At 36.3% G+C, this 12338-nt stretch overlaps 1 protein-coding gene across 1 annotated transcript; it reads right to left on the bottom strand.

Moving 5' to 3' along the window:
• Positions 1-6763: 6763 nt before the first annotated feature.
• Positions 6764-11804, bottom strand: LOC101736079 (U11/U12 small nuclear ribonucleoprotein 48 kDa protein). The gene is made up of 7 exons (XM_012697587.4): positions 11560-11804; positions 10789-10960; positions 10244-10306; positions 9248-9389; positions 8342-8495; positions 7427-7617; positions 6764-7155 (listed from the first exon to the last, which is right to left on the bottom strand). The coding sequence occupies exons 1-7, from the start codon at positions 11671-11673 to the stop codon at positions 6822-6824; spliced, it is 1170 nt and encodes a 389-aa protein (XP_012553041.3). The 5' UTR covers positions 11674-11804; the 3' UTR covers positions 6764-6821.
• Between the last annotated feature and the right edge of the window lie 534 nt (positions 11805-12338).

Raw genomic sequence — 12338 nt, forward strand, 5'->3', positions numbered from 1 at the left:
TTCGTTAATATAAAACTTTTTAATTTTACAATAAAGAGGAAATTCTCTCCACGAATTCATTTAGCCGGGGAAGTTATAAAGCCTATAGACTAAAAATTACATCAAATTGTAATCGAGTTACTAGTTTAATGGGAAGTCTGTTAGATCGTTAGTTAGATAGATTAGAAGATAATATTTAAAAATATATATTTACCATAATAATTTTAAAGGCACCTATATTATATTCTAACTATTTTCATTTATATGATAACCTACGTCTTCAGAGAGTCCAAAAACTGTTAAGTAGTTAATCCAAACTTGGTATTAAAGACGCCCACAAAATATTCATACAAACGAAATGAGAACGAATTATTTTAACTTTGGAAATTATCTACATTTTGAATTTATTATTTAATGGGATTTTATAACGATCAATAATTCAGGCGGTTTTCCGATATTTCCGTGGTGTTGCAAGCGCCGTGATCATCGGCAGACTCGACGTAAGAGCCTGTTAAATAATAGTAATTATAGGCTGAAATTATGTCGCCGAGACGGGACTTACAAGGCGGATCCGTAAAGTAGGAAATTAGAATATCAGAGGATCGTTCAGAGCTGTGGTTATACGTAAATTATTAGAAAACTGTACCAGGTGGTTCGGATATGTAATGAGACTACAACGAGTAAACACTATCAAAAACACTCTAGGCACGTAATTCAAAGAGATGGGTACGGAACGAAACGATCGGTGACTGCGCGATGCTTAGCCCTCACCAAACGTGGAAGAACCGGCGAAACACACTTAAATAGCATTTAAATAAATTCTCATTGCATCAAATTTACGGCTCACGAGAACCTCGGAAAGTGTTTATAAAACCAAATAAAACAAGAAATAATTAAATACAACCAGGAACAGTCGTAAACAAATTTCGAAGCATGCTCTTAACAAAATCACGTACCGTAGATAATGTTCGACCGAGACACGAATGATTCATTTCGCTTATAAAAACATGTTGATCATTAAGGTCTAGTACAGGGATGGCGAAATGATATCCGAGTACCTACATACGACACGGCCGGCGTCTTGCGACCGTGCTGTTTTGTTCAAAAGGTCAGCAAGGGATCGGTTATTTGGCTTTCTTTAATGTCTTATGTTAAAAAAACTAACCAAAAATACAGCCTATCAAGGAAAATAATTATATTCAGAAATGGGGAGAATGTTAGGGCTTTATTTTGAAAATAGACAGAAATCACACTATGTTCAAAATGACGTCATCGTATACTTGCATAACCTATACCAAGTCTAGATTTTCTATAGAGGAACAGTATTAACTAATATACTAAGAAAATATTATTAACCCACCAATAAACGCTCATAACTAAAAACATCTTGTGAGCTCGCTTGTGTCTAAAACACACATTTAATTGAAATTCATTACTGTGTGGCGGGTAGCCATCATACAACGCAAGATAATTGACAGATGCCTGAATCTCGCTTACGACATTTTCAAGATAAAGCGCATATATACAAGTTCCGAACAACAACATTCGGACCGTCCGTCTACCGAGCAATAACACCTGCTCGGTGGAAGATCTTCCCTTTCGTCGTTAAGCCTTCCCCAAACTGGTGACCTGCGAAGTGATCTGAACACGCAACCTTCTGATTCATCATCAGCGCATCAAGAATTTCGGCTACCACAATCCCCGCATTCTCGCAAATAAAACGTCATTGACAGTCGTCCCACAGCAAGCCAGCACCGCAGCCTCAACAGGACCATCGCAGCCGACTCACCGCGCTTCCTGGTCCTACGGCACGCAACTTCACTGCCTCATCACGCCGCTACAGTTTATCGCAGCCCACGACCGGATCATCAACGCTTGGGGTAACACATCTCCGGCGTGGCAGCTCTGCACACATGGACTACTGGCGACAATCACGCAGCATTCAAGCTCAGTTTCGACTCACCGCAAACTTCGAGCAGCACTGGCACTTGCAAGCTAATCTCAGCACGGACAACGATATCTAAAAATGACACGACCTCCAGTCTCGGAGGGGAGTGATGTGGCGGATAGCCATCATACAACGCAAGATAATTGACAGATGCCTGAATCTCGCTTACGACATTTTCAAGATAAAGCGCATATATACAAGTTCCGAACAACAACATTCGGACCGTCCGTCTACCGAGCAATAACACCTGCTCGGTGGAAGATCTTCCCTTTCGTCGTTAAGCCTTCCCCAAAACTGCATAGGTTCCTTTGGTTTTTACTATTTTACATTTTATTTGGCTTTTATTTTATTTGATAAGTTTGAACAATTACCTAATTCTAATTGGCTTCAATTGGATGTCTATTTACTTTGGACTTGTCATCCCTGATATGAGTACTATTGAAAATCATCTACCGTGACGGTTGGTAGTACCGATTACAATTATTATTCATTATTGATGAAGTGTGTCCTATAAGCTTTATTTAAAAAAAGCTGTCGATCTACTTCTGCTTTTAAAAAATACTTTTAAGTGCATAAAATATAAGTACTAAGTAAGTAAATATAAGTAATATTTTTCTAATGAAATACGTTATTAACAAATGTTCACGATTGACTTCCACGGTGAAGGAATAACAACCTGTAATAAAAATCAAACCCGCAAAATTTTAATTTGCGTAATTACTGGTGTTCTCTTGTGAACCCGCACGGGTAGGTACCACCACCCCGCCTATTTCTGCCGTGAAGCAGTAAGGCGTTTTGGTTTGAAGGGCGGGGCAGCCGTTGTAACTATACTGAGACCTTAGAACTTATATCTCGGGGTGGGTGGCGCATTTACGTTGTAGATGTCTATGGGCTCCAGTAACCACTTAACATCAGGTGGGCTGTGAGCTCGTCCACACATCTAAGCAATAAAAAAAAAATGACAAAAAATATACTGGATTCCATTGAAAATAATTCTAAAGTTACGCTATTTGTTATTCTTTCTTACAATTGTGAAATTCCTATGAAAGCTGACGTCCATCCACGGAAGCATAACGATAATTTACGGCGACGTTAATTTATATAAGTACTTTTATTTTTTAAGCAAAAGTTGTTCGAAGGTAGCGAAAATCTGCTGGTTACAGGTAGCGCAGGACCGGTCGTTATGACGAGCCTGAGAGATGGCCTGTGTCGAGCAGTGTACATATGTGGGTTGGTAGATAAGGTATGTATATGTTTAAGCCATAGACCTATATACTTCAGTGGTTTAAGCTAGTCAAAACCAATAAAGAAGAATTTGAAATACTAACAGTTTGACAGAAATCGGTAGATATAGATTACATGAGAATCTACAAATGTTTTGCGGATAAGCGATTAGGGCGCACTTGGTTTTCCATTTGCTTATAGGCAGAAGAGCTCACAGTCTACCCGTTAATAAGTATTCGTTGGATTCTACAGATACCACAAACTGGACCCAACTTGGGACCCAAGCCAGAGTTTACCTCAATTTACTTTGAAATAAAACTCTGTTTATTTTATTTATTTATTTATTTATAACTTCTTATACTAGAAAGTATAAAGGCGGACTTAATGCCATAGGCATTCTCTAACAGTCTACCTTAGGGGAGTGCAAAGATGAAGCTTGATAGGTGTAGTGTGAAGGTGATATTACTTAAACATATGTGTATATATAACATACATAATATTTATAGATACAAATACTCGTACTTAAATAAATACATATACATAAATATATACATATAGGTACATATCATAAATATATACAAATAATCTTAGAATAAAACTACGTAAGCCCGCAAGCTTGACTGCTTTGCGGTAAAGATAAGGGCTACTGTGGCGCCGACTTGCAAGGACTTTTAGCACCGCTACTAACTACGAATACAATTGTCAGTTTAGTTTTATTATACGATATTATGCCTTAATTTATATAACTTCATGTCGTTGCAGTAGAAGTCAGTGATTAAAGTCTCGAAATACGCTATAAAATAACAATGACTTTAACAAGCGTTTTTTTTTTAAATAATATCAGACCAACGCTAATTATTTGGAGCATATGAACGCGCATTTTGTATTTTATGAGTCCGTACCGCCACACTCCCATTGCGCGCACCCATTCCGCCACGTATCAAGTTTTCTACTGAGTTTCTAAGTAATTACAGCTATTCGAGACCACGGCATTCGACTCTTAATTACGATCCTTTTATAGCCTTCCGTTGTTCATGTTTTTTTTTTTTATATATAGCGAAACGTTCGTTTAAACGAGGAAGAAATACTTGGAAGCGTCTGAATGTTAACTGAACGAGAAAGTTTAATTTGAGGTGATTCAGTCTGATGATTGTGATAAACAAGGCTCCGTAACATACCAGTTTACACGAGTATGTACCGTATTCGTGTCCCTTAGATTGAGTCGGCATAAAGATTGTGTTTGTGATACAATGTTATATAAAAATGTCAGTGCGTCGAAGCATGTACCTACTTATTAATATAGTTAGTTTTTTAGGCCAATAATGCATTCCGATCCGAAGAGCGGGGGATAACCTTTATTCCTGTGCATTTGAGACCTTGACCTCATGTCTCACGGTCTCACAAGCAGCATTCACATTATGGCATCAAGGAACTTTAATAACTAGACTTAAAAAAGCCGCCAAAATCTATCTACAGTTCTTCGATTTATTCCCGAAGTAAATAAAACCGAATACATCCGTAATAAATGGTTAGTAATCCAGATGTAGAGTTCAATAAACACCTAATCTAGTTACAATAAGCATTGTGAACGTGTTATGAACTAAAAACTATGTGAGAAGGACAGCCTCGCGTGTTCCGACACCACAGTAAATGAATTATCATGGGAAATACGCGTTTTGTAAAACTGTTCAATGATTTCTTGCTGGTTATAAGTATTAAGCTTTCAGATTTGTAGGACGTACCTGTTTCTTTAATTTGTGTATTGTTTGAGGTTGGTTTGGTGGAATTAAAAATAGTCTATGAAAAAATGATTCTATTGTAAAAAAAAAGCGTGGGGTGCATGGAATCAATAGTTATATTTTGAGAATAGCTTGTAAAGCACCCCATGCTTTTTTTACAATAAAATCATTTTTTCTTACACTTTTTTTCAAATTTATTAAATTTTATTTTCTACTAGCTGATCCGGCATACTTCGTAGCGCCTCAATCGATAAATAAAAAAAAGACCTAAACTTTTGTATAAAATAAATTTGAAACAAACAAAAGCAATCCGTCCGACGGGGGGACACATCAAAAGAAAAACAATATTGTTATTTTTATTTAATTCCGAGTTTTTTCATATTTATTCACCTTTTAAACCTTCTCTGGACTTCACAAATAATTCAAGACCAAAATTAGCCAAATCGGTCCAGCCTTTCTAGAGTTTTAGCGAGACTAACGAACAGCAATTCATTTTTATATATAGAGCTATTAAAGTTGGATTTTCTATAAAAGCATATTTTTTAATTTTTTTAAACTATTATTTATTTTTTTAATCTAATTCCGGAATATCTATAAATCGCAATATAGAAGTCCGTCATCATTATAATATACTTTTTGTCTAAACTTCAAGCTTCAGACAGTATTCTGGTATAAAACAAAAAGATATGCCCCCTGAGTGTCTCGCCGATCTTCTCAGTGGGTCACGACTTCGATCCGGTGGAAAAATCTGGCGAAGAATACTGCTCTTGCTAGGGCTAGTGTTAGCAAACTCTTTTAGATTGAGCTCCGTGAGCTCAACTACCAGTTACAGCGTGGTTAGAATAGCCTCAGACGACCAGCCAATAGGTAAAGAAAAAAAAGAATTTCAATTCTAGAAAATCATTATGGACAATACACTTAAAGAATAACATCGAATACGTCGGCGTAACTATACTCCCTGTGTAACAAAATTTGATAATTATTCAAAACGAGCGCTATAGTTGTTTAACGATGCATATAATAACCAGAATTAGGTTGATGTGTGCATTGAGCGATCTTAACGGACGCGACACGGTGCTTGGACACTTTATTAACCGAATTTACAACGTTATAATTCATCAATAAGAATATTTAGTTGCAGACTGCTTTTTACATTGATTTAAATATACGCTTTTTAGTATTAAGATAAACATTTTAACGTGTCAACATTGAGTTGTTTAAGTTTTGTCTGTATTGTTTCGAACGTACGGGCCGTCCGTACTGGACAAACATCGGAGATTACGTGTAAGTTCTTCGAACACTAGGATCGGACGAACTTTAACGAGGACGTTAAAGTTCAACTTTGGAGTACGAGCAGTATCTACAATGATATATACACGAGCGATTAGTAAAAATGTTCACTGGTAGCTTAACGGGCTATTCTAGCATCTCGCGGACTGGTAGGTAGCTCACGGGCTCAACCTGAGAGAATTTGCCAACACTACAAAAGCCGTGCTTTGCAGAATCTACTACTGGATCGGAAACGCGACCCACTGAGAAGATCCGGCGAGAAACTCAGTGGGCTGTGTCTGAGGGTTAATTTACTCGTAGAGTCCTTCGTCGCGAGCGACGGGTTCGACGAGAACGGTGACCGGTGCTTGAAGTACCTAAAAGCACCGTTAGTGGATCGGGAGGATCCGAAATGACGTGTTTGGTGCGACGTCGACTGCTTTCCATTCTGTAAAATAATATATACATGCTTTGTATATTAAATGATGTATACGCGAGTGCTGCTAGTTGATGCTGGAACTTTATTAAATGTCATGATATCACGAGACATTTGTTTAAGCCGACGAAGCCGTTTAAACTAAAATCCAAAAATTAAACAAAACTCTCATTTTTATTTTATTTTATTCACAATGTAAACTAGAAACTGTGATCAGTATACATTATTAGAGTCGCTTGCGTTTTACGGTTTCTCGCTTGTACTGATAGTCGGAGTCGTGCTTCTTGTGTCTCTCTTTACCATCTCTCCTTTCGCTTCTCCTCGTGTGATCATTGTTTCTGCTGTATCTCTCACTTTTGCTTCTATCCCTTGACCTGCTCCTGCGATGGCTTGATTCTTTATTATAATATTGTCGTGTTCCGTTCCTCGAGTCATCTCTTCTCCGAGGCGTATCTCTGTATTCATGGCGCTCACGTGTATGCTTTTTGTATACGTCTCTAGTTGCTTCCCTATCATTTGGCATGTCTGGTCGGTCTGCACGTGTCACCGGTCTGCCGTGTCTATATAATAATAATAATTACATTTATTTACTCCACAATACAAATAACTTTTCAATTAATATGACATAAATTTCTAATTCTATCTAAACAATATTACAATATATTAATTATACAGACAGTGGAGATAAAAGGCCGCGGCTCAGCTTTGTGATAGCTGAAACTATCGCTGCTATTCTGCCGCTGCCTGTAATTTTAATCTATAAAATAATAAACTAAACTACTAAAACTAAAATAATATAAAATAATTTATAAAAAAATAATCTAATAATACCTAAATGCGGTAGTGTTGTGTCTGTTGAGGCCAGCCCGGGTGTCGCCCCTATCTCTGTAGTGAGTCCCGCACTCTGTGTGCGCACTGTTTGCTCCGTGCAACGCTCGCTGTGCGTTTGTACCATTTTCTGTTGTTTTATCATTATTTTTATTTCTCGTAACTCCGTTTCGTGCTTCGATGTACAGTTCCATCTGTAGAACAAAAATAAAACACAAAATATTATTATTGTGAACGCGGTCTTAGTTTTTATTACAATTCATCAATATTAATATTTTTTTTTTTTTTATTGCTTCGATGTGTGGACGAGCTCACAGCCCACCTGGTGTTAAGTGGTTACTGGAGCCCATGGACATCTACGACGTAAACGCGCCACCCACCTTGAGATATAAGTTCTAAGATCTCAGTATAGTTACAACGGCTGCCCCACCCTTCAAACCGAAACGCATTACTGCTTCACGGTAGAAATAGGCAGGGCGGTGGTACCTACCCGCGCGGACTCACAAGAAGTCCTACCACCAGTTGATTATTTATTGATTGAATATGAATTAAAGAGGCATTCTCTCTAGATCACAATACATTTATACACGTTGTTTCAACTTTATAATCTAAATATGTACTCAAAACCGTTTTAAAATCTAAATAGTCCCCGCTATTTCCGTCACCGTCGTCGTATCCGCCATTAGTACGAGTCAGAATGAGAGCTCATTCAATTTTAAAATTCATCATGTTTTATAATCTTTGTTATCTGTAATATCTCAAACTTGTAAAACAGAGAATCGCTAAGATTTTAACCATAGACAAGAATTGAAATGCAGTTGCAATAGACAATGATGCCGGGCTCAGGGGTCATTTCGTGACTCAGCTCTTTAGTATCACGTCTCAACGTGTATAGCTGGTATGTATGAGTAGGAATACCTGAGTTTTAATGACATCCCGTAGAACGGCTGAGAAATTTTGCGTCTTGGCGGCGACGCGGTACTTGGTCCGGCGGCGCTTCATGTCCCTCAGCTCGGCCAGTATCTCCACTCGAGACTTGCTCTCCTTCGACTTTTCTCCCTCACCACTCGTGCTAATGAGAAAAAACCATAGCTAGTTCACAAGCAGTACGGGGTGTTTGTGTTGAGTTCAATGGGCCATTGTTGACGCGTCCAGTGCTAAGACGCGGGTATGGAGTTCCCAGCCCCTCTAATTCCTGCCATTATTATCTTCACCTTTTTTCCCCTACCATACTCATAGCCTTGAGAGGCTATTTCAGCTTCTCCTTGACGTGTAGGTGAGCTCATTGGACTCAAATCGGGAGTGTTGCTAACACTGGCCCCAGCAAGAGCAGTGCTCCGTAGAATCTACCACCGGATCGGAAACGCGACACACTGAGAAGATCCGGCGAGACACTCAGTGGGCTGTTCGTCACCTAAGCTACTTGCATAACTTCATCAATACCTTATTAATATACGGGAATTCAATGTAAAACTGGCACGGAACGACACAGACTTTTTTATCCATTGCCGTTTTACGGGCAACGTACTGCCAACCTGACGGTGAGTAGTTACCGTAGCTCACGGGCTTCAGCAATGGCAGGGACATACGCCGCTGCCTACCTGCATCAAGTGTAGTTCTCACACAAAGTACGTTCACGCATTCTGATAGTTAATCTAATACAAATGAGGTCCTCAAATAGAATGCTATGATGTCATAGATGTCATTACATTGACAATTTAAGATCACCAATAATCAGGTGAAAGTCTAGCATACAATTAGACCCTGACCATTTAATTCTGTTGATAAAAGATTGATTTATTTGGAATATAACCCCAATCTCACCTTGGCAAAGCCAGATCGGATAGGTCGTGACATGTGGGCGCCGCTCCAACCACAGCATCATGTATAGCTCTCCTCTCATCACAAGTGTACGTGCTCTGTAAACGCTCTACAGTCAGTGGCTCCGAGTCTTCAGGTCCCTGACCTTGATTTAAGGAATATTATGAATGAAAATAATTTCTTTGTTTGGGTTGTATGTCATTAAGATGTTTTATGGTATATAATGACATTTGTATGATTTAAAAAAGGACAGCAAAAAACCAAAAATGTGTAAGTCATGTGCAAAGTCCATTTATCAAAAAAACATATTTGCGCAATAAATAGAACTTTCTAGATCTCTCGGAAATATGTTAATTAGGTATAAATCAAATACTATATTGGGTGTAGTTGTGATATAACAAAGGATACATTTAGCAGAATGTCACCACTGTGTCAAAGTCGAGGCATGGGAGAGATAATCTATGAATTATCAATTGCTATATCATTTTATAGCTAATTCCCATACTGTTCATGCAACAAGTTTTGACTTTTATATTATTTGCTGTTATATATAAAAATACAATAGGAAACACCCTTAATATGTCACTTCTAATACTTTGCAAAAGGATACAATTTCAATATTGTAGAATGTGCGGCTATTGTTAATCTATATCCGACAACTGTAACATTGAAAAAGAATAATCAACAATCAATTAAATAATCGTAGTGTAAGGGAACCAATTACGAAAATGAAGATATTTCATAACAAAATAATTTATATTATATATTGTGCCCTTCAATCATTTAAAAACCAAATTTTCATTGGATTAATTCAGTATTAAGCATTAATGACATTTAATTTGCTTAAATATTGTATATTGCTTATAATCTATTAATTGTAACTTAATATTATTTTCAATATATGTTCTGGTAATATAGTTACCCAATTATCTTCACGAATACAGTTCCCCAACACCCAGTATACTGGAATATTAAAATTCTTCAACTGTATTCACTCACCTCTTTTAAATAGTCTTTCAGAATTGGCAGCTTTGTTTATTATGTCTGTAATTTTCTCTCTATCTGGAATTAAGCATAATTATGCAAAGTATGGATAGTAGTGAATTGAAGTAATATTTTTACATCTTTATTAACATTACACCTTGTTATTTCTTTGGAAGTGGCTAGAACACAGTTAAAAAAAAAATTGGGATCTGCCAGTGGAGTTGAACCTCAGACAGTTCCATCACTAATCTATCTATTCTTATCTCTAAATCATGATCACTTGTTGTCAATTTCCATATTATAATATAATATAAATAACTTTAATTATAATAATATTATAATATATAAGAAAAACAATTAATGTAATAATATATGATTAAAAATAATAATTTAAATTTGGTCATTTTTTCATTCTTAATATTGATAAAGTAACAAAAGCTCGAAATGTCTGAAAAAGTAATGTTGTGCAAATGTTTTAAACCCTAAAGGTGAACACTACTCAGCTATGAGTCTACATTGTAGGTTTTCACAGGATGATGTTCCAGTCACAAATTACTTACTCAATTTGACAACAGTCTTACTGTCAGGATCCAAAGGTTCTGGCAGAAATATTTGATCTTGATCATATCCAAGGCTCTTCAGCCTGCACTTATTCTCATGGATTTCCAATTTTTCTGATGGTATTCGATGGTTACTGTCATATTTACAGGTCATTAAGTTTTTTTTCTGAAACTTTAAATACACTTTTTAATTGTACTATTAATTACATACAATTTATGATAATCTTTTAGATTCATGACCTAATAGAGCAGTTCTCAAAAACATTTACTCAGTAATGCACTAAGATAATCTACAAATTCATTATAAACTTCAATATTGACTAAAAAATTTTATACTTGAATGTAGGAGGTATAGGTCGGTCTATATTATTATTAATTACATGATATATCATTTATCATAATATACTAAGTAGAAGATTCTATTAAACTTAGTTGTAAAGTTAAAATCTAGAAAACAGTTCTGTATTTACCCCATATTTAGCCCAGAAGTGCAATTAACCCCTAACCTATTTGGATAAAAAAAATGTATTTGTAAATCTCGGGGGCTTGTGACTTGCCAATCTGTCGCGACCCAGTGGCTGAGAGCCGCTAGCCTAATATCTTCAATGTGCCCATGTCATTAAAAACACTGTGCCATGGTACAGAATTTACAGCAGATATAAGGAGTATCATAATGGAAGAATATTCATGCGTTTTCGCTTTAAGGGTAACGTTAAAATCTTTACACTGCCTATTAAAACCGTACAAATAACATTAAAAAATTTAAATAACCTCGAAAAGTTTTTGTTTATCCCATTGCAAAGTTTGAAGTATCGAACTCAATCCATTTTCAAATTTCTGTATCCGTACGTCTAATTCTGATAAGGTTTTTAGTCTTTGTTCCATTGCTGTGGTATATGCACAAAACAGCAAGTTTCAAAGGGCACTACAATTTACTTTTGCCGTAGACCACAAGCAATTTTATCAAAAATTTTCAGTATTTAATGATTAAATCAAAACTAATACTTTTTTAAGGGATTTTATTACCTGGTAACTAAGACTTTTAGGTCATGTTTTCATTTTAATTTATATTCTTAATTTTATGAAAAATGATAAAATAGTAAAAGAAATGAAATGAAAAAAAGATGATAAATTTGAGACAATAATTAATTGGGGTGAAATTAAATGTAGTGAGATGAGATGATAAAGGATGAAATATAATCTCAGTAAAATAATAGTCATTGACTGAGATTTTTTCAGTAGACTTTTTGGAGGATCCCGACAAGTTACGTCGAGCGGCTTTGTTTCATTTTCCCACATTTGTGCACTTTCACAGATATTAAACAGTTAATAAACCACCGTTATTACACATTTAAACCTGAAGAAAAACTAAATAGACCAAATAAAACAAATCACACAACTTCACTCCTCACGTTCCCGCCAAAATTTCTTGCGATTTCTTGACAAATATGCTTCTCAGAGATTTTTTTTCTATTTCCATACATTATACACTTAATATTTGAAATCTACTACTGAAAATGAATCCAATTGGATTGGGTACATAAACTGTG

The sequence above is a fragment of the Bombyx mori genome, chromosome 10 (genome assembly GCF_030269925.1).
Source record: "Bombyx mori chromosome 10, ASM3026992v2".
In the NCBI taxonomy this organism is placed as follows: domain Eukaryota; kingdom Metazoa; phylum Arthropoda; class Insecta; order Lepidoptera; family Bombycidae; genus Bombyx; species Bombyx mori.

Bases quoted from the DNA above. Each gene is read 5' to 3' on its own strand.
- LOC101736079 (XM_012697587.4), bottom strand. From the start codon at position 11,673: ATGGAACAAAGACTAAAAACCTTATCAGAATTAGACGTACGGATACAG. The intron at 7,618-8,341 runs GTATTCCTACTC...TTTGTTCTACAG, and splicing joins GGGATGTCATTAAAACTCAG to ATGGAACTGTACATCGAAGC. The intron at 7,156-7,426 runs GTATTATTAGAT...ATTATTATATAG, and splicing joins CACAACACTACCGCATTTAG to ACACGGCAGACCGGTGACAC.